At 41.5% G+C, this 23239-nt stretch overlaps 1 protein-coding gene across 2 annotated transcripts; it reads left to right on the forward strand.

The window, feature by feature from the left end:
* The first annotated feature begins 1492 nt into the window (after positions 1-1492).
* On the forward strand, positions 1493-21668 carry LOC115582529 (calcium/calmodulin-dependent 3',5'-cyclic nucleotide phosphodiesterase 1B). 2 transcript variants are annotated; one of them, XM_030418504.1, is made up of 14 exons: positions 1493-1812; positions 7388-7501; positions 8665-8847; positions 9296-9362; positions 9503-9619; positions 9966-10106; positions 10922-11022; positions 13567-13692; positions 15681-15782; positions 15992-16112; positions 19311-19392; positions 19727-19844; positions 20498-20634; positions 21103-21668. In XM_030418504.1, exons 1-14 carry the CDS (start codon positions 1661-1663, stop codon positions 21198-21200), a joined length of 1659 nt encoding a protein of 552 aa, XP_030274364.1. In that variant the 5' UTR covers positions 1493-1660; the 3' UTR covers positions 21201-21668. The 2 variants fall into 2 exon arrangements, with proteins under 2 accessions (XP_030274364.1, XP_030274365.1); XM_030418505.1 differs by lacking the exon at positions 1493-1812 and adding an exon at positions 5163-5390.
* The last annotated feature ends 1571 nt before the right edge of the window (positions 21669-23239 follow it).

Consider the following 23239-nt stretch of genomic DNA (forward strand, 5'->3'; position numbering starts at 1 on the left):
GTATAACACTAGTATCGCGTGGTGTCTGTGTTTCCTTAGCGATAAAGAGTTAGCAAGGTTTACATTAGCATTACAAATCTTAGCTAGTATTGGAAAAATTAACATTAGCTAGTCTTAGAAACAACAGCATTAGCTAGGGTTAGCGAAATTTTAGAATTGCTGTGCCATGTTCCGATATCCATACTTCCCGTACTTACTATACTTAGTTTGAGTAGATAGATAGATAGATAGAATAGATAGAATTACTTTAATGATCCCAGACTGGGAAATTATTTAATTTAGTACTTAGGGTGTTCCGATATCGATCGCAGCGAAAAGAAGTGTACCTAAAGGACCTGGATGGTGCTCTCATAACGGCAAAAACGCTGAGTGTGCAACGATGTACACTTTATGCACTCGACAGCTGCCATCTTGTTTACGTAGCGGAAGAAGCGGAGCCAGGCAGAGGCGCTCAGCTCGAAATTTTTTTTAAAAATTGCTACCAAGATGAAAGTGCCTGCAGCGGAGCCATATTGCAGGATTGTAGGATTGTAATTGTTAAAAAGTGAAGTCGTAGATGTCTTTTGTTCACCGTTGAAAGCGGGATGTTTTTGGCACGTGACGAGCCGCGGCGGCTGTCGCGATCGTAATTTCCGGTAAGTGCACCACGGAGTATTAGATTTGTAACAACACTCACCTGCTGAAATCTGTGTACTTAGCAAGTGCAGATGGTGTACTACGTTTACTCATGGAAGTATGAATATCGGAACACAGCACAGGTGTTAGAAAGTGAACATTAGTTAGCGTTAACAATATTAATGTAAGCTAGCATTCGAAAAGGAAACACTAGCTAGTATTAGCAAAATTAATCTAAGCTAGCTTTACAAAAGTTAAAATTAGCTGTTGTTAGCAATATCAATGTTGGCTAGCATTAGAATAGTTAACATTTGCTAGCGGTAAAAATATTAATGTTGGATAATGTCAGGAAAGTTAACGTTAGCTAGATGACATTAGCAATATTAGCTGGTGCAACAAACTTAACACTCGTGGGTGCCGATTATTCGAACAACAGCGGTGTGGCGTGGATGTAATGGAAGGGGGAGATGGAGTGACTCTTATTTAGTGGCTGAATGTTATGAATCACACCTTTAAGTGTTTAAACTTCTCTTGTGGCGATTCCTAAGTGGAGGCTGGTGTATAAACAGATAATAAATGATACAGTAGTCATACTGTGTCTTTACTGGAGAAGTTATAACTGTTGACAAATACTGTGCAATTATAAACACTTAAAAGGTCCTTTAACAGCATATACATCACACTACATTATAACACGTCATAAAACCAAAAGTACCATTAGCTATGAAATGTTATTATGAGTAGAAGAGATTTATATGTGTCTACTCTGTGTTTTAATTCATCTTGTTTGCATGCAACACAACCTATTCCCTCCACAGTGCATCCTGTCCCGAGACACCGAGGACTCTTAATGGTGGAAACTCTTGTTCCTGATATAAAGACTCTCTGCTGATTGTGTTGGGCACACAGCGCTCCTCTCCTGCTGACACTGAGGATTACACACACACACACGGGCTCACACACGCTGTACGCACAACACTAGATGTATCCGAGTGTAAACACAGAGCGGCGCGGATTAACATAAACTACAGCACTATATACACTCATGTTCAAACAGGAGACCCTCACGCATGCTGGATTTAAAGGAACACACACATACACACACTCATTGTCAGAGGTCATGACACCAACCTGCAAGAAGTACAGAGCAGCTGACAGACATCTCAGTCTGGTGACATGGAGCACCACACTGGAACGGTAAGAAGGCCTCTTATAGTTTGTTTTTCTTAATCTACACCTCTTGCATTAAATCACCCAGACACATAAATCATTCAGCATTTCTGTACATGTGATGACAGGAAAGTTTTCGTAAAGATGCAGAAAGTTTACATTTGTTTGTTGGAGTGGATGGTGTGTTGTGCGGTGAGGCGTCACCGTAACTTAGGATGTGAATGAACATGAATACTTAGACTCTAATGTTAGCACTGCAATGCTAATGTGCTGTTAGTTTGCGAGAAATGTTCATGAAATCAGTTTAGCACGAATTTAGAAATATTAAAAGAACAAATTCAAACTTTGACCATCTTGAAAAATAAAATAAAACGCTGAGAGTCAAATCTGTGAGGCTGCACGTGCTAATGTCAGGATGCTATCGTGCTTAGAATGACACTGACTGTCACCTAGTGGGTAAAATGTTTTGTGTGGCCACATGTTAGCATGTTAGCATACACCTGCTAGTTAGCAACTTAAGCTAATTTGCAGGGGTTTTGTCATAAACTCGAGTGTTGGACAGAAGTGACATTCTGACTCGATGCTGGTGTGAGCTTAAAGGTTAAGAGATTATTCATACTGAGGGCGACATGACATGTTGTACAGAAGTAAGGATGGAGGCCACTTAAGTTATGAGTCAATGTGCAGTAGAAGCGAGTAAATTATATCAAGGACATGGATGACAGAAAGAGAGCCAATTTTTTTAAATTATGCCTTTTTATGGAGCAATGGTTGCTACTTTTGTATGCAGGTGTTTGTGGATGCGTAGCCTGAGTCAGAAGTGGTGGTGTCATGATGAAAATGGCCTCACAGAAACAGATTTCTTCTATTCAGATTACTTCTATATTCACTGCAACAAGATTCTTGTGCCCCAGTTCAGGCAGGTAAGAGATGTCAGATGTATTCTGATGTGACTGAGTTCGTATTGCAAAAACGTTCTCTTTTTCTGATTTGGGTCCACACATGAAAGAGGTCTAAATCAGATTCCAGGTGATTTGTGCTGGTCACGCTGTCACGTGTTTGCAGAACATGTCTGGATTGTGAGACTTGCGCTGCAGCCTGAATGTAGCCCATCCCCTGGGGACCATTTGTACAAAAGTTCATGGCGCTAAATCCGACAATGGTTGAGTTATCTGAGTGATGGCCCGAATTGTGGGCCGATCAACAGCCTGCCAACAATGTCTTTACCAGGCGCGACATGATTCCTCCTTGTCGGTCTGTAAGTTTAGCACAAACTAACACAGTGGTGATTGTCAGTACAAGTGTGTCGGTCTGTGGACGGATCTTTGTTAGCTCGATGGAGTCACATATGTACACAAAACTTTATAGATGTAGAGATTGAAATGAAGGTCCAGTTTGAAGATGGGCCAGAAGAAGGGAAATAGCCCCCCCACGTCATGCTCCTGGCCCAGTAGTTGGTCCGTGGACGTATTTTGTCAGCGTGATAACGGATGCAGTCACAAAACCTAGAAAGAGAAGTCACCCCAACAGTTTTAATGTCATTTTCCGTTGCTATGAGCACCAAAAACAAGATTCCATCCACATACTTTGTGTTCGGCTGGTAGTAAAAAACTCAAATAAACAAAATAAACCAAAAATATTTGCCCAGCCAAATACTTTAGGAGCGGTGCTGCTGTCAGCGGGCAAGGACATGGGGTCAGCTGTCCAGGCCTGGGGTCATGAGAGGAGATCGTCTTGTTCTGGGCACGAGCAAGTGCTTCTGCTGTCCATGCTTTTCAAAACTGGGATGAACCGACTCCTCGAATCAAACCCAGATGGTTGGGTGTGAGGTTCATCCCAGAGACTGGAGCGACTTGAGATAATAAACGTTGGAACCTTTTGACCGTTTTATTTAGTCAGAAATCCTTTGACTTGTAAAACAGAAACTGTTGTAAAAACAAAAATATGATGCTCTCTGCGCCCCTCAGCACCCTGAGAGCCTCGAACATCCAGTTCCCATGCAGATGCGCGCGGCATTGAGACGTGATTTATGGTGCCACAAAGTCAGATTTCTCCCTCTGAAGCGAAGAGCTCGTGAGTAATAACGGGCTCAGGTTCTGCGAGCGGGCGGATTGAGATCAGAGGGTGTACGTTCGTCATCATCAGAGGGAGACCGAGGGGATGACGGATGAGTGGCGGAAAATAAAAAGGAGCGTAAAAGCAAGAGGCTGGCGAGCACACAAAAAGGAAATTAGGTCAGAGGTTTTTAAGGACTGTAAGTGACACTAGATTCATCACAGTGTGAATATGGAGCGTCGCTCGTTCCTCCGCGGCACCAGAGATCTTCTGGTGGAGAGCAAACGGCTCAAAGTGACACAGGAGATGGAGAATCACATGTCGTTCTGTTACTTCTTGTCATTTTCTCTTTTTGCGATATGCCGTGCCATGTCAAAGAGCATGGGAGCATGAGAGTCAGTCTGACCCGGCAGGACGAGCGAGGAGGGAGGCGGACTGCAGGCAGGGGTTTTCCCAAGCCACGTTGTCGCACTGCTCTCACAATGAACACTCTATAAATAAAGACATAAATTATTTTTCAGGACCTCTGATCTGTAAAAATGTTTAGGGATGACTTTCATTGTCTCGGCTGATCTTGTAGGTGTCCTTTTATTTTGCCTTTTGGGTGTCTGGACTCAAAACCTTTCTTTTTTGGGGGCAAGAAGCGCTCAGGAAACACTCAGCTGACATTCATTGATGTGGCATTTTCAGTGAAAACATTTTGACCCTTTATTATGATTGGAAGCTGCCACAAGTGCCGCCACGGTATTTGTGTTTGTGAATGCAATATTTTTCTTTTTGTGTCGTTTGGATTTTGTGGCGTATCATCTTCAGCAGTGAAAAAAAAAAAAAAGAGGCGACCTGTTACAGAAGTCCAAGAAATATTAATTTATCTCAGAGTGCCCCATGTGTGTTTCTGCCTCTCACACTCTTTTCTGTACACAGCAGTATCAAGAACAGCAGTTAACCTACGGGGCTGTTGTGGGTGGTTTTTTGAGGACAAGCTTTGTTTATGTGTTTTTTTTTTGTTTTTTTTTTTCATTTGCTCCGGGTGACTCTGGTGGGTTTCGGTGAAAGACTCTCTGTGTTGTCCCCCCTAATTTGTGGCTGCGGTGGAAAATTCTCATTTGGGATTTGAGTACACGCGGCTTGAAAGCCTCGCAGTCAACACTTCATCAGCGAGTGAGGTCAACTCTGTCACACTTCACACAACGGGTGTACACATATACACAAACACCCACTCACTCAAACACACACACACACACACACTGACACAGTTTAGTCCTGCCCGGCCAATCAGAGTGAAGTGTAGTAGGTCCCCCCAGAAGTGGGTGGGAGAGCTGTTGAAGCAGAAGTCTGTCTCAGGACACACAAAGTTTTTACTTTGGTCGTCTGGAGAACTTTTCTGATTACTACCTCTCTGCAATAATTTTCCTTTTTAAAAAAAAATAAATCCTGTTATTGTTTTTGTTTTTTTATTGAACTCTGGGGTCCATTAGCGCACAGCTTGAGTGTGGAATGGCTGAACTGGTGCGAATCCGTAAGAAACGGCTGCAGATCCCCATCTCTAGGTAAGATTAGAACAGTTTATAGCACAGTTGGTTACCTGCCTGTTTAGCCTTGAAATTAGGCTAAGGGGCTTTATTAAAGGTGCTTTTTTTAAGGAACTTGATTAATCACGTTTTGGTTCAGTGAGGGTGTCTGGATCATATTCTGCTGTAGGAGTTGACTTGTTCTGCAGCAGTGGAAATATGTGAGTCAAAACTACACCCTGCACAGTGATGAGAGATAACACCGCAGCCCTCAGTGGATTGTTTCACACATTTTATATCTGCAGTCTTGATCTCTGCGCAGCAAAAGAATGAGAAGTGAATCCTTACCTTGAAACGCACCCTCTCTGAGAGTTGGTTCTTCCTCTTTATTTTCAATTTTGCATTTTCAATATATCATGCGCTCATCAAGATTATCCCTGCGGACCAAACTTAGCTGCATGCGAGAGCAAACCACCCCAAAGTGCTCGGTGCGAACACACATCTTACTTACGCACACAAGCTGTGGGAGGAAAAAGCGCTGCAGAGGTGATGGGTCATGTGGTTTTGTTTTGGTTGACACATTGCTGCACCAGCGTCTGCAGGGGTCAGTGCTGCAGAGGTGAGGTGTCTTGGGTGATTTTCTTTTGCTGGAAATGTGCAAATTTGAGCCAATTCCTACAAGTGACAAGTCTTTGCACTTTTCCTGTGATGTAACATTTGATCGGATGCTTATGTTTTCTTCTTTTTTCTCAATAAAATGTGGAAACAGAAATGTTTTAACTGATTTTATTTTTTTTTTTGCTGACAGAGCCGATAGCATTCAAACTTTCCCACCCTTGCCGCGCCACTAAGGACGACACTATGCGGTGTGTAGATTCAACAGAGTCCGATCCAAAGGAGGATTTGTCATTTCTCTCTATAAACAAAGTTTCACGAGTGCGCTTGACGAGTAATTTCCTGTAAACGTCCCGACAGGAGCTCCTCTGCTTGCGAGCAGTCGAAGCAAAAAAGACAGCGTTATCGCGAAAAGATTACTTGAGATCGAATGTGAGCGGTGGCATTCAGATGCGTGCTATTTTTGTGACTCGACAGCTTTTGAAAGCCCCTCGCCAGCGTGATAAACACTTGAAAAGCTGTGAGCGTCTCAGCCCCGGGAGTTGGCCAAGGTCTGAACACACAATCGTTCTGGTCACTGCACCATACAGGCCAGCCCACCGAGACATTTCAGTGAAATTCCCCGTAGCCCAAATGTGTCACGGTATCAGATGAATCCCTCTTTCACACGGCCACAGAGGGAAAAATTAAACACAATCGAAAGTCGATAGTTATATCAGAGCTTTAACATGCGATGAAAGCTCTTGGATTTATCATTGAGATGAGATTACATTAACGCTCTGCAGGTGGTTTTGCACTGTAGGCAACACAAGCCCGGAGCATTTGCTTGTTATTACGCTGCAGGAGATAAAACGCATTTTTCTACGGTCCTCTAACGTAATTCGATTAAAAGTTTCAAAACCAGGAATGAGCAACATGTTTCTCAGACAGGATCAGAATGAGGCTAACACTTTTTTCATGGACACTTTGTCAAAATGTGGGTTACATAAGACCTCAACCATGGGAAGTTTTCCTCTCATGGAAAATTTGGCACTAACGATGCCCTCCTGCCACTGGCTCGCTTTTTGGGCAGCCTGGCACTTAAATCACTTCCAAACTCTTTCCTCTTTCTCAACCTGTTGTCAAGGCACCTTGTTTCACTCAGTCAAGACAATGACAAGCGCCGACAATCTGCTCTTACAAAGTTGTTTCGAATATTTCCCATTACGTTCAAAATGACCTTTTAGTCTGGAGCTGTAACTTTCTTTCTGCTGTACCCCCGTGTGATTTAATGTGAAGAATTCAATGCCAAACTGCTGTAACCTCCAAACACTTTCACACCACTTTTTACCTCTCAGAGTACATTTTCAGTGCTTCCAAAAACCTGGATTTTTATTGATTTTGTTCTGGTCACATAAAATTAAATGTGTCTTTCCTGCCAGGCTCAGGAGCATGCTGAAGCAGCTGGAGGAGAAAGATGTCGACTTTGAAGAAATCAAAAAGAGTCTGGATTTCACAGCGTCCTTACTGGAGGCGGTTTACCTGGATGGAACAAGGTAGAACACAGCAGAAATATGCGATTCTAAAAAAAGCTATTTTGTTGCCATTTTCAACTGCGACACCTTTTTTGGCTGAAGATTAGACATAATATAAATCCATACATAACCTTACTTATCGCTTGCAGGGTGGTAATAAGCAGAGGACTGAAGCGTATCCCAGTTCACTCACAGGTCACAGGATTAACACTTGTCGACCATTCACACTCATATTCTCACCCATGTCCAATTTCACCTGTTTGTGGACAGAGGGAGGTCAGCAGTGCACTCAGAGGAAGGCGAGACCAAACTGATCTTTCTTTTTATTTATTCTAAATTGGCTTTTATTTTCAGAAAGGCCTCGCAAACTACTAACAATGCCAGTCAGGCTGATTATGAGTTGCCAAGACACCAATAAAAAAATAGGATATCTGAGGTAAATGGTTATTCAAAGCAAAGTCTAATAGACCTACAGACGACAAGGCCACCAAGAATATGTCCCTTTTTAGAATTTAAAGCCCGTATGAGCTTTCATTACTCGGCTGCTTAAATGGCAATAGACAACTTTTTGTTTTTTATTTGTCATTCTAAAGTAAATACTGACTTCATGGTATGATGGCTATAGAAAACTCAGCATGCCCTCGGGCTTGACTATTACCACAAAAAACGAAAGCCACAATACGGCACAAAGAAAGCCATTAAGCAGCCTAAACAGGAAGAGGCATCGTTTACCCCGGTCTCAAGGAGGATGCAAAGAAGGCGGTGAAGGTGATAGAATCTGATGTAAAACAAGAGTGAACAGATGGAGAGCTCTCCGGTGTCAGGTCGAAGTGTGTTTGACATGTGCTTCCTCTAACCACCAGGACTCAAGACTATGTGTTCAGCTCTACCTTTTCATGGCACTCCGATTGCAGAAGTTGTCCGTTTCTGTTTTAGCAACCTGCGGACACAAATTTAAAAGAACTTTGTTTTGACTATTGGTTTCACATGGGATCAAAAAAGCGGTCTCCTCCGTTTCAGTCCTGCGTTTGACCCATCCATCCATCCTGACTTCCCGCCCACTGGGACTGTCTTGCTCTTAATACTGCATCACCTCACTTTTTTTATGTTGCTGTGTCATAAAGCCTACAACATTCAAGCATAAAAATGGCATGTTACTCATACCACATTTTGCCTCCTCTCAGGCAGTGTCTGGAGTCCGAGGACGACCTCCAGCAGCTGCAGTCAGACGGCGTGCCTGCGGAGGTCACCGATTGGCTGGCGTCCACCTTTACCCAGAGGGTCCGGCGGCCTGTGCGGCGCTCGGACGAGAAGCCCAAGTTCCGCAGCATCGTGCACGCGGTGCAGGCTGGGATATTTGTGGAGAGGTAAAACAACACATATGTTAAATTTCACCTCTATGTCAGCATTAGTTCGGACATTCAGTGAAGCTCAGGATTTGAATGTTTGATACAGCGGAAGAGAAGCAGCACCAGTCACACAGCTATATGTTTTTCTTTTTTACGAGACCTAAACATAATAAAATTAGGAAACAATCATCTAATGCTATAAAATTGTCAAGTAAATGACTGATTTCACCGTCCAACCTATAACTCTATTAAAGTCCTACAGATTGTTGTTAGAATCACAGCCACAGAAAACACAGACAGCTGCACTGGGCCATGAAACATTAGCCTCCTTTTGTCTTTAAAACATCCTTCCAAAGGGGACGGGGACTTCGGAGGATTTATATAAACAGCTCCTGAGTTGAGTTCGCTGCACAGTGTCAACATCTGAACTTTAACTGAACTCAACATAAACATTTCATTATTCCAGGATGTTCAAGAGGGCCTACACGGCAGCCATGCCAGACCAACCTGCGGCGGTCGTAAACTGCCTCAGGGTAAGCCTCCACCGATCGTAAATCTCACCGTGCGCCGTGTGTTTGTGCAATAAATCGAACATCACAAAACAGGGGATCGTACACACACACGCCGCAAGTATGCATCAATAACACAGTCACTTTCCTCTCCTCCTCCTCAGGATGTCGACCGCTGGAGCTTTGACGTGTTCGCCCTGAACGCAGCCAGCTCCAACCACGCACTGCGAACTCTGTTCTTTGAGCTGATCACCAGATATGGGCTCAACAGCCGCTTTAAGGTCTTTGATTATAGACTTCCCTGCACGTTATACAGAGTACACCTTCTATGCAATATGTTATCATAGAAATACAAGAATGTCAGAAAACAAATTTGGACTTTAATGTGATAATTACTACCCTTGACTTTACTTCTGTGGGAAATGTGTGTTGTAATGTGCAGATGTAATCGGGCATATGGGTTTTATTATCAATCTGTGGCGTTTGGAAGAACAGCGGGACGCCTAATTATGTGTGCAGAAGTCACACGCATCGTACTCTTGGCTATGACAAGCTGTTGTAGCTTTTATTGGTGACTCAAACATTGTGAACCGTGGCTCTATGATGATTATGTAATACACTTTGCAGATCCCCATCTCGTGCCTGACTGAGTTCCTGTCTGCACTGGAGAGAGGATACTGCAAACACAGCAACCCGTACCACAGCCACGTCCATGCTGCCGATGTGACTCAGACTCTGCACTGCCTGCTGCTGCGATCTGGACTCGTGGTAAACTGGGCTCACTTCATTTATCGTATTTGTAGTAAAATGCGTCATGACATTTTTTAAAAGTTTTTTTTTCAAGAATTAGGCCGGTGTTTTTTTTTTTTTGCACTGTCCTGATTGACAATAAATCCCATGAAAGATGGAAAACAACAATGTGTTAGGCTGCCAGTACGCTTCTTTAGAAGGATGAAGCAATGATAACGTTGTTGGCATCTCAACATTAAAAGTTTAATATCAGGTAAAGTCTGTGCATCAATTGAGTACGTTCGACGACCATGCATCAGTGATGTCGTCAGCTCTGCATCTGCATGCACCTCCATTGCCATGACGGTATTAAAACTATTAAAGAACATACCCAGTGCAAAGATGTGGCTAATTTTATGTTTTTTAATCGCGCCAGTATTCTAAAAATCTTGAGAACTATTGAATTTATTGCTGTAAAAACTTTGTGCGGACATTCATGGTCCCCAGAGGATTCAGCCTAATGACTTTGGTGAACCCCTCTAGTGCCACCATGATGTGGACATTTGTGGATTTTTAGTGTAATGTTTTAACAGCTATCGGATGGATTACAGCGAAATGTGATAGACACTGTCACAATCCCCTCAGGATGAACAATCTCCCAACTTTTCATCTCCTGACTTTTAATCATCAGATCTGCAAACCTGCTAAACTAATCTGTGGTTTTGCAAAACTGTTGATTGTCACGTAGCAATAGCGATGTTACACACTGTTCTTCTCACGGTACAGTGTGTGCACCCTGCTACACATGCGTTATGTTTTCTTAACCATTTGTTTTGTCTTATCTGTCTATCAAGCACTGGCTGACAGAGCTGGAGGTGATGGCGTCACTGTTCGCTGCAGCCATCCATGACTACGAGCACACGGGAACCACAAACAACTTTCACATCCACACAAAGTGAGGTCTTTTTCTGTTTCATGTTTTATTAACCCTGTACTGGATACATCCTGTTGTGAGAGTGTAAAATAGTAAGAGACGTCGGAATAAAAAGAAGAAATAGTAGGACGGTGTTTCTTCAGGCCTTCGTGCCATTTTAGAAATGGAGAGGGAGAGAGAGCGCTCTAAAGCAAACACATCTTCATGGAGGGAATGCGGTATTTTTAGATGTTGACTTTCCACATAGGAGGGCTGAAGAACGCAGTCTCTTGGCACCCATCATCATCATCATCATCATCATTTATTCTGGGAATTATTACTGTCCACAATAAGAGAACATGTCTTAGTTACCGAATCTAAACATTGCATTCACCTTAAAGTTCCACCCTGGGCCAGGCTTTGCTGCTTTTTTTTTCTTTTTTTACTTCTTAAAGAACACTGGCTATGGATCAGCTTCAATTCATGTTAGTGGTGTCTGATCCAAATTCTCCACTGTCCGCCTGTTCCCCAAATCCTCAGCATTTCACCATTATTTGACTAGATAAATAGCTTCATGTTGTGCAGCGTGGGGGCTCCTCAACGCTTTGCAGCTCTGACTGAAGTTTTACATGATTCTACAAGATGAGAAGGTACTGCATAAAAAGTTTCTATGTATGACTTCACAAAAGGAGAAATGATTCCCAAAAGACTCAAGGTACATAAGTGAAAAAGCCTTCATCATGGCGTATTTTTATGTCATTGGTGTTACTGTCACGCTGAGAGCAGAAGAAGTTGGACTCAAATGCAAGCGACAGCAGGCAGGAGGATCAGTGAAAATCAGCAGGCGAACACAAGAGATGACTCAACTGAGACTGAACTGAAGACGGGACTTGAATACAAACTGAACTAATGAGGGGATGAGGTGCAGGTGAGAGAGAGAGGTGGAGAAACATGGATGAGGGGAATGAGTAGGGAACACAAGAGAGCAAGGAAGGAGCTGATGAAGCTGACCTGAGCTGGTAGCAGGGCCGGGCTAACGAAAGGTGATGCAGTGGAAGCGTGGGCAGGAACGCAGGAACACAGGAAGGAAACAGCAAAGACAACACCCAGAAAACACACAAAACACAAGTAAAAGAAAACAGACATGACCGGACCAAGATAATTAGAGTTTTCTAAATATTTCTAAAAAAGAAACTGATGAAGGGATACTAGATTCATATGAACATTCCTTATCAGTATCAATAAATCAATACATTCCTGGCAATTACATGGTAAAATTAAACAGTTTTTAATTTCCAAAGAACTCATTAATTACAATGAGTCAAACAAATCAACTATGACTTTATATTTGCTTTACTTTAAATTGGGTCGCTCTTTCAATTATATTCCTCTGGACAGCAATGACTTCCTATGAACTCAGCACAAAAGAATTGGATCAGTTAGGATGATGATGAGGATGAGGATGATTGTACTAAGAGGTTTTTATAGAGAATAATGGTTTTGTCTTTATCAGAGCAGGAAGCGGCAGTGGAAGTGTAGGTGTTAAAACTGCCTGCAGCCTGGCTTATAGTTGTCTAAGAGGAGCAGATATCTGGGGGTCACTTACACTGAATCATGTTACCACAGCATATATAATTTGAAAAACACATTGTACCTTTGAGGAAACCTCATAGAAATATCAAGGACAAGCAACCCAATCACAAGAATAACTGTGGGCTAAGTACATTTCCGCAAACCACAAATATTTTGCAATATTGCATTTCTTTGGGTTCAGTTCAGTCTCTTGGCAACACTGTGCTCATGGTCTGGTTAGGTTAAGCCCCAGAACCACTTGGTTGGCGTCAGAAATGGATCATGTTTCCGCTTAAACCAACTGTCCTGGGTCTCCTTGGAATTATCCAGTGACTTCATATTTAGAAATGTCGAAACACAGTCTTGAACTGTGGTTACTGGCTTGGCAGATATGACCTCCAGATAAGACCCTAAAAGGTCACACACATACATTACAATGTTGTGTGTTACGTGATATGACACGTGTAGTAGAAATATCAATATGTGACATGTGCAAATGTGAACGCAACAGTGGTTTGAAACCAGATGGATTTAGTTTCAATTAATCAATAACTCAAATATCTGTGGCAGAAAAATGTTGTTTCACTATTATTACTGCATAATTAAATCTAACCAGGACGCTACTGTCCACGGGAAATCACTGGATTTGTAAATTAGGGATCCGAAAAATACAGCGTTGATGGTGTTTTATTTTTTTCCTGTACTTCCCTTTCATAACACTCTAAAAAAGTTATGTACATTATGCAAATGCGTGGACACAAGATGCCTGATTTAGAAATGAGTTAATCAACTTGCTGTTCTGACTCATTAATACCCACATGGTGCCAGTTTTTATCACATCCCATTCCCTCCTCACCACTATTAAATTCATCATTACAGACCTTCAGTCCTTGTGGTCGAATTGCTCCCTGAGGACTTTATCTTATTATCACTTCCTGTTCTCCGAACCACTCCGGAATTGCACAGCTACTCTTTCCTCACACTCTTTTCTCTGTTTTTTGTTCTGTCTGCCAGGTCAGAGTTTGCTTTGATCTACAATGACCGGTCGGTACAAGAAAGTCATCACCTGAGTGCAGCGTTTCGCCTGCTGCAGGACGACCAAATGAACATCTTCACTAATTTGACAAGAGAGGAATGGATGTAAGACGACCACATTTTTTAACATCAAAGAGCTGTCAAAGACAGAAAAATCTACCACAGACGAGGCACTAAACTACTACTAAACTTAACTCAATAAACCAATATAAGACCCTGCCCACTCTGAGCAAAATACATGAAGTGCTCTTTTTCTGCGGTACTGTCAAACTGCTCTCCACCTACGTAACTACACAGCTGAATGCCACAGAGGTCTTTGTGAAAATTCACTGAAATAGAAATTAGAAATGTTGGGCAACAAACTGTCAAGGTTTGGAGAAAACACATTCTGCACTGAGCTAGCTATATTTGGAAAAAAAAATCCAAGACCGCATTTCCAAAGGATAAAGCAATATTCTGTTTTTCTTGTTGTCAACAAATCCAATGAAAAGACAAGAAACGAGAATGAATGGATCCTCTTAACAAGTATTAACGTGTGTGTAGTCAAAGCCAAATATAGCTTATTTCTTTGTGCCATTGTACTCCATTATCCAAAAACAGAGCACATTAATGAGCCTCAGTGTTACACTGAGTTTAATCACAATGAACATGGGCACTGTGGTTTATATTGAGTCAATCCCAGATACACCATCCTGCTGCTGCACTGCTAGAGTGTTTTTGTTTCCTTTCCTTCAGTGTTTGATAAAAGCTTCTTGTGCATGTAAAAGATGTTGAACGTCAAAATGGTCGAACTCTTCCCCAACAGAAGCTCCTCTCTCCTGCAGAAAACACTGCTCCCAAAACCTCCTTTTTATCCCGTGACTTTGTGACATCACACTGCCACATCATGACACACACTTGCATAATTTATGCCCAGCCGCTAGTTTGGCACTAAGAATTAATTCAGCACACCTGCTCTGTTGTTGTTGTGAGCAGTGCTGACTCTGGTGTGTGTGAGCTGACCTATCAGAGGAGACTGGGTAGGAGCGGGCCTTAAAGAGACAGGAGCTTAAACAGACGGTGAATACAGTGCTGCAAGAGCACCAAATGTGTATTCATCCGCAGGTGAAAATAGTTCCCAACAAATGAACTTTTTAGTCACGTTTAAGTAACTGTTTCTTGAAACTACAGTGCCTGACTGTTTTAGTTAAATATATATAAAAAAAAGAAATCGGGTTCCCTGTCTTTAAAGATTGACAACTAATGAAGAAGAAAAATGGGTTTGGGGGATGACAAGTTAAAACAAACGTAAAAAAAACACACAAAATATAGAATAATGCAGCTTTATCATTAAAAATCTAAATAAAGGGGAATAGATGTGTTGATGGACTTGAAAGGGCTTAGTGCAGCAGGGTGACACATTGACAGTGGGGGACAAAGACCCCTGATGATAATCATCTGCTCAGCTTGAAATGTCCTTAAATGAGGCTTTGAGCCCTCACCAGCTCCACAGCTGCTCCTCTGCTGACCTCTGATCTCGTAAGAACAAATTCTCCTTCAGGAATCAATAAAGGATCACTTTACTATTAATGATTGGTGACTCATTTATGAACAGCAGTGAGATATGAATGAGTCACTATGTGCTTCCTGTGATTCAGAGGTGTTGTCAGGGAGCTAGAATCATTGTATTTTTTCCATTTTCTTTATCGATGTCATATGTAACGTTCATGTGAAGGTAACAAACAAAATCGGTGAACAATGGTTAATGAATACTAACCGAGATGTAAAACTCAATTGATATAAGTTCATTTTCTCGCTGTATTTAGTTGGTTTCTGCAATGCTTCGCAGTTTGTAAAGAGAGGAAATCATTTTTTAATTCCATGCAGGCTTCACTTATCACAGATACAGTATGTGCCTGAGCTCTGCAGATATCACCAAAGATAAACACCATCAGCATGCTGTAATAGGCTTTTATAGCAGTCAGTTACCATGGGAACAGGAAAATCCATCAGGAAACCTACAACCCCATTGAGTCCTGTTTGCCATTTTCACTTCATACAGCTCCTTCCCCTAATCCAAGGTCAACTGTGTGTCTGTGTGTGTTTGTTTACAGGGAACTGCGGTCGCTTGTTATAGAGATGGTGTTGTCCACAGATATGTCCTCCCACCTACTCCAAGTCAAAGCGATGAAGGCCTGTCTACAGCAACAAGAACGGTAACGCTAATAGACTGCCGCTGGCGCCGTGCCGCATAATCGAGAGGTCATCAGACGAGTGTTCGGAGGAGCGGTTGAATAAAACCTCCTGCACACAGAGGCAGACAAATTAGTGTCACGCTGGCTGCTGTCGAGTCTGCTTTTTAGGCATGTCTGAGATGCACAACAGACTGACAGAACAACAAAGTGCATCGTGCTTTCTCTTACAGGATTGACAAGCCCAAAGCTCTGTCTCTGTTACTACACACTGCTGACATAAGCCATCCATCCAAGCCCTGGGCGCTGCACTCTCGCTGGACCAAAGCGCTGATGGAGGAGTTTTTCAGGCAGGTAGGAACTCTAATAGATCTGAACTGACAGTGCGACTGTGTCTCTGTTTCTCTTCTTAGCGCTGGTGTCAGTCTTGTCATATGTTGATTATTGTGCAGTAACAAGGTAATTTATTTGTCATTATCCAACACAGGGCTGCATAATGACATTAAAGTTCCTACCTCCAGAGTCATGTCTCTGTAAAGATGTGGGAACAACAGTCGCTGATTTCCCCGTCGTTTGACCAGCTGAGTCCTATTGCGTCCATTCCAATTCCCTGCATTAGCCGGATATAGCCTTAAATCCAACCTGGATTAGCACAAGTCTTATCCCGACTCTCATTCTCTCCTCCCTGGGGCGGTCCAACTGGTCAGGTTGGATGGTCGAAAGATGCCATTGGCAGTGATCTTCTCAAAGTCCCCCGTTTAAATCCAAAACCAGCACTTTCTTCTTCAAAGCTGATGAATTTATTTCAGCAACAAAGCTGAAGAGTGTAGCAAAATATAGTAAAAGATAGAGGACTAGAATGCAAAATGGTTCGTTTTGGTTTACAGGCTTGTTATACATTTCGGTGAAAATAATAATTTGCTTTCTTTCCGAGGTGTTTGAAAGATTTGTATGTAGCTTCAGTCCAGCTCTGAGGCTGTTGAAGCTGCTAGCCTGCTCTACAAGGGTAACAAAACCCATGGAAAGCCAAGAAATAGTTTAGATAATAACCCCTGTTACATCATTTATGCAACATAATGTTGCACTGATAGATCAAAAGAGAAAATATTGGTGTGATAAATTTAAAACTGAACTCAAAGGAACGCAATGTTGCAAAATATCTGTGGTTTGCAAAAATGTACATCGCCCACATTTATTCTAGTAAAACACTCACTGTCAAGGATCTAGTACAAGTTAATATTTTAACACGTACTGCCTTAGAACAAAAGACATAAATAGTTAATCGACTATCAAAATTTTATCTTTAACAGCTCACTTTTATTGACTCTTTTAGTTCAACGGGAGAATTTGTTTTTTAGGTGGGCCATCAAGTAGAGACATAAAACTGAATTCATTTATTTATATTTATATTTATGTTTGTATTCATTCATTTCTTCTTGCTTTGCTCATTCATAGCAATATTTTTTTTTATATATTTTTGTCTGTCTGCAGTTTTAGTGTGTTTTGTGAAGTCTCACTGATAGTACAAATCCTGTGTGTAACATTTCCACTGACGTATGAGAACGAGAAGAATTACCTTCACATGTTCTCAGATCGTTTCTTCTCTGTCTCTGCTGCTCTTTCATGTCTCGCCCCCTCTACTCGCATCTGACCAGTTTGATCTGTTATCTTTGCTTGATTGATGAGTCAAAAGGTTGGACTCCTAATAACAGCTCAACAGTTTTTTGTAAATGACTCATCAGTCTGAGAGTGCGAGTGGGAAACCTTCAAAGGGATTTTCTATGTCAAAGTTAAAGCAAACAACATAAATAGCACCTGGGGTATGAAGCAGAGACAGTCAGAGAGAGGAAAGAGAGGAAAATCTCTTTGAAACATTTCTTTGAACGTGTTCTTTGTTGCCACACTGGAGCTTACAAGCTCAAATGTTTCAGACAAGATTTAACTGTGGGAACAAAATTCCTTAAGAATCGACTGAAGCGAACCATTTAATCTTGTTGAAATGGTGATGTAGTGTTTCAAAACTCCCAAACCTGATGAAAAACACAAGGCTAGAACTTCTTTCTTGACCTTTTGAACCAATATTTGTAAAAACATAATTAAAGCTTAAAGAAGATTGTGAAAGCTTCACTTTAATTTGGTTTAACTTCCTCACGCTACAAGCCAAAAATGATTATGAGTAATAGGGATGGAAGGAAGGACTAGTAATTTAATTTTTATGATAACTATTTGTTGTTGGTGGAAAGTATTTATGTGGTGTTTGGATAGTGTGCTCATGTTCTGGGTCTATTAAATTGACTTCTTGTTACTGAACATTTTGCATTTAGGCATTTAAAGTTAGTAACCTGCAGCACTATAAAAGTGAAACTGCAGGTTATCTTGCCAACTTTAATAAGTCATTTACCTTTGAACAAAACAGCTTTTTGACCATTTAACATAATAAGACCATCAAATAACGAGAGCCTGAATCTAGAAATATTATGATCAGATATCTCCTAGAATCTGGACCATTTCCGATGTGCATCCGAGTTTTGCTTTTATGCACCATACAAGGTCAAATATAGCATCCTCGTACTTCATGACGACGTATACTGACATGCCAGATACATCCCATTTTTGTCATGTTTGTTGTTTCTACAGAATCTGGGATGACGTGAACTCCGGATTCACGTCACTAGCTAAAAATGGTCTTATACTGGGAGTTGGATTTCCTCTGAACATGCCATCTGCGGGCTCTCATGATCGGAGAGTATCACTCATCATATATAATTGATAGCTTGGAATTTTCAGGGAATACTCTTTGTTTTTGAGGATTTTGCAAACAAGAGCTTTGGGGTTCTTTAGCTGTGTTTCATGCTTTAAAAGTCAAACATAGTCATCATTAGCGGATGGAGTGGGATTGTGGAATTGGATGCTTTTGCTTAGCCAACACATCTTAGAAGAAAATCTACATCTTACCGATAAAGATCCTGAGATATAATTAAACGCTAAAAGCTACTGAATAACTACTAAACTGACCTTTAGGGGAGATTGTCTGACAGCTTATTAACACTAATGAAAGCTCAGCATAACATCCAATCATTGCAGTGGGTGTAGGAAGCGCTTATGTTTATGCTTGAGTTTCTGAGAAGAAAACTGTCAATCACACTCTCACAGCCTACACCCTTATTTTCAAGCAAGTGCTTCCTGAGCTTTGCCAGATGCCAATGACAGAATTGGCTGATATTGCAGGGTTGGTACTCTGAGTGGATTGATGTGCTCTCTGTCATCCTCCATCCTCTGTTTTCACTGCCTGGACTTGTGGAGGAAACAGAACAGAGGTGTTGGGCAGCCGTGTTCTCTTTGAGAATAAAATGTGAGAAATCTCCCTCCAATGGTTCTTTAACGTTTGTTGTGCTTCTTTAGAAACACAAGAGCTTTTGTTTGGTCTTTCTTTGAACAATCTTAAAGCCTCGGGTGGCGAGTGTTGGAGTCAAATAACCTTAGAAGTTATTTTCAGGCGATGTGTGGGATGCCCTTTAAGATATCTTCTCGCTCTCTTTCTATCTTTGTGAGGGTGATAGAGAGGCGGAGCTCGGCCTGCCCTTCTCTCCTCTGTGTGATCGAAAAAGCACCCTGGTAGCCGAGTCCCAGATCGGTATGTCCCTCAAAACTCTTTCCAAGACCTGTTTCTTTCTCTCAGTCCTGTTTTCACTGGAAGTCAATAAACTACTGTAAAACTACAAATAGAAAAGGCGAAAAACTGCATTGATGATGAGTGTAATGAATACACACCAGCTAAAAAATCTTCCCTTGTAACAGCAAATTATACTCTTCTATACTCTTCTTCTCTTGTGCCTGAATTACGGTCAAATTTCTTTCCTGGTGTAGAATATAGAAATATAGTTGTAGAATAAGAAAACAATGCCATTTGTGCATCTCAGAAGTTGTACATTTTCACATGTTGATACAGCATCTTGTTCTCTTTGCAGGTTTCATAGACTTCATTGTGTATCCTACATTCTCCCTGCTGACAGACATGGCTGAAAAGATTGTTATTCCTTTGGTAGAGGAGAACCCAGGTCCACCAGACCCCTGCAACAGACACAGGTATTAAACAGACGAGGCTTGTATTCTTATGTGGAAAAGAACACTGGTGCGTTTTTCTTTAGCATAAAAACTGGAAGCCATGAATTACAGCAGCTGGAGCTGGATATGCTACTGCCACTCGGCCTTGCTTTGCCCCAGTGGCAAATCAGCATTGTCACCATACACTGCCTAAATAAACCTAACAAACTGAGTCAGAAGACCGGGATGAAGGCCGAATAGGTTGGTGTGTTTACTGGGGCAAACTACAGCTCATAAACCACCATATCAGAGCCGTAACATAAACAGACATAGCTGTAGCTACACGGTTGGAGTCAAGCATAGAGAACGCAACTATTGAAATCAACCAGGTGGAGATGGAGTGGGGCTGGTCTTGTAGGAAACCAATTGGATCGATTTTAACGCTTCACTACATTTAGCTGGTCTGGCTTTGTGCCCCCTCCTTCCAGCCTACCAGTTAAGCTTAACTGGCTGCTGCCTATGAATTCAAAGACATGAGGACGGCATTGATCCTCTAATCTAACTAATATGAATAATAATACAAACGTATCAACCTCTCTTTCTTCTTTAAATAAAGACATGAATGCCATGAAGAGACACACAGTGGCACACACAGAAAGAAAGAAAGAGATCTGTTGTATGTTCTATCTCAACAGTAATCTGTGGAAAGAGAGCTCAAGAGGTCTTCAGTGGAGTCTCGCCCACATCACAGCTGAGCTGGTGAGCTTTCGCTCCACTTGGACACGACACACTGAAGACAACAAGCTCAAATGGAAGGAAAGTGGCTCAAATGGTACGTTGTATATTCATTCAGTCTTTGTTGTTATGAATGAACTGTATCCACAGTGCAAAGTGTGGTGAAATAAAATACTGATAACATAAAAAAAAATAATAATTTGATGCTTAATTGTGTTTATAGTCTCAATTTTCTACAAATTCATGGCTCTGCTCACCACATAAATGACTTTAACGCCTACTGTAATATTCTGCGACAAATCAGAATCTAAATCATCACCTGTGGAAAGTTTGACAGGCTCTGCAAACTCAGAATACAACATATTTTTTCCAGATTTGTGACTGACCTTTTTGGCAGTTACGAAGCCACTTTGCTCCATACATGTGCTCAGCCTCCCTGATTTGATTTGTTATCTACATTCATTTTGCAGTGATCTCATGAGGAGATCAACAGATACAGATATTGTTTCCCTTTCAGTTTACCAACATTTTCCAATGTCTCTTCCAAACCCCCTATATCCTCCAGGATTTTCAGACCCCGCTGTGACAAAAGAGCAGAGATCCAGACAAGACGATCCTTCAGAGAAATCCCTGCAAGACCCCTCCATGGCTAAAGAACAGTAGATGGGATTTCATTTATGTGCTTTCTTTCATAGAATATTTACAAGGGTTAACTGAGGTTATTGTTGAGTCACTTCTTATACAATGACTGAGGGAGTCAGAGGAGGAGGAGGAGGAGAGGGAGGGGGAGGAGGAGGAGGAGGGCTTTAATGTTAACATCATCTTCCCAAGGTAAGATGCAGCATATTCACAGAAACGTCCTCATGTCTTATTTTAAGTGTAGTGTTCTATGATAATTTAAATGCAGAGTGTACATGCTGGTCATGTTATACAGTATAGTGCATGTTATTAATTTAAATTGCCACCTACGCACTTGTAAGAAACATTTTACCCTTAATAGTTTGAACTGCATACAAAATCATTTAACCATGCAATAAAAGTTGTGAATATGTTGCTGTTTGTTTTATCAATGAGTTTTTCTGGCAAATCTATGACTGTAAAATAATACAAGTAAACAATGGTCTGCACAAAGCTGAGTGCACATTCTTACTTGAAAGGCCAACTCAGGTGACGTCTTCACCCTTTTCTAACATGTAATGAAACCAGTTCTAGTCATTTATGTAGTTTATGTTTGACCATTAGATTTGATGTTTGTGACGCATAAATTATTGCACCTGTTTGGATCTGTTACGTTGGATTGATTGGAACATTTTCATTGACAAAGTGTTCTGTTGAAGTGCTCCTGAGCTAGACAGTGGAGTGTGCATCTTAACCATAATGGAGCCATAAATCCATAAAATTATTGAAAATATTGTTGAACATGTAAATGTACATGCAAGTGTCTTCTGCCTCTCTATCAAAACAAAACAAAGGACATTTGATGAGTGTTATTTTGTGGAGGTTGAGGTGGAGCAGGGAGGCTGAGGCTGCCTCGAACCAGCTAGAAGAAGTTGGGTGTAGAGCCAGACCTTCTGGAGAAATAAACACCCAGGGTCGCATCGTATTCTGCTCTGATTGGAAGCCGTTTACTAGTTGGATGTGAGCTCAGAGATTACTTTTCAACTTTTGGGATTAAAAGTGGATTCATCTTCACTCCTGTTGATCAACCTGACTGCATCAGCGATCCATAAAGGTGACAACCATTGTCAGGTGTTTATGTCCAGTGCTGTTCACTGTTGACTGAAGCTGGAGAGGAAATGAGCTTAACTTGTGTGTATACATTTAGGAGACTCCAGTTCATCTTCTTCATTTCCCTCTCCGTAACGTTACGTTCACAGACACGTTGCTCACTAACGTTAGCTCATGGCTGGCGTCCAGTAAACTAATCTGGCTGTCTTGGGCAGATGGGTGTGAGTAACACGAATAAACACAAATTATGCAGTCAAACTCGCTTTGCTTGTGGCGAATACATCATTAAACTACCATTGCAGGGGACCATGGTAGCTCAGTTGGTACAGTTTGTGCTCCATGTTCAGAGACTGTCCTCACAGCGGCCCAGGGTTTGAATCCTTCCTCTGGCAAGTTACCTCATGTCACCCCCTCTCGCTCTAATCCTATTTCCTGTCAGCTTCCTCTTCAGCTGTCCTGTTTCATAAGGCCATTAAAAGGCCCAGAATATAACAAAAGTAACAATTTACTTAAATTTAATTTGCCTATTTCCTTATTCTGGAAGTAGAGACAGAGTTACCTCAAGTAAATTTATGAATTTCTCCGCATCTGAACATTGATGGGAACATCAATGCAAGAATGTAACTACACGGCTTAACAAAAAATATAACAAAGGGCTAGTTGTTTTAAGAAACTTTAACGCAGAATTCCTGCATACTAAATCTTTGATACCTTTAAATACCTGGATCCTTTGCTGCTTCCCACAATGCAACTTTAAAAGTTACTTTTGATCAACCTTTAAAATCTGTCTCATGGCTGGTGAAAACTGCAGCCAATTATTTTAGTTCTCTGCTCTCCCAGCTGGAGGAGCTATAGAGCAAAGGGTTGCCCAGAGGATTCAGCTTCAAACCCGAGTTTCATATTTTAACAGCTTTCTATCGAGCAGTTTACAAGAGCATCTTCAATTCATCTCAGGACAGTGAGGACAAATTCAA

The sequence above is a fragment of the Sparus aurata genome, chromosome 6, assembly GCF_900880675.1.
Source record: "Sparus aurata chromosome 6, fSpaAur1.1, whole genome shotgun sequence".
NCBI classification, from domain to species: domain Eukaryota; kingdom Metazoa; phylum Chordata; class Actinopteri; order Spariformes; family Sparidae; genus Sparus; species Sparus aurata.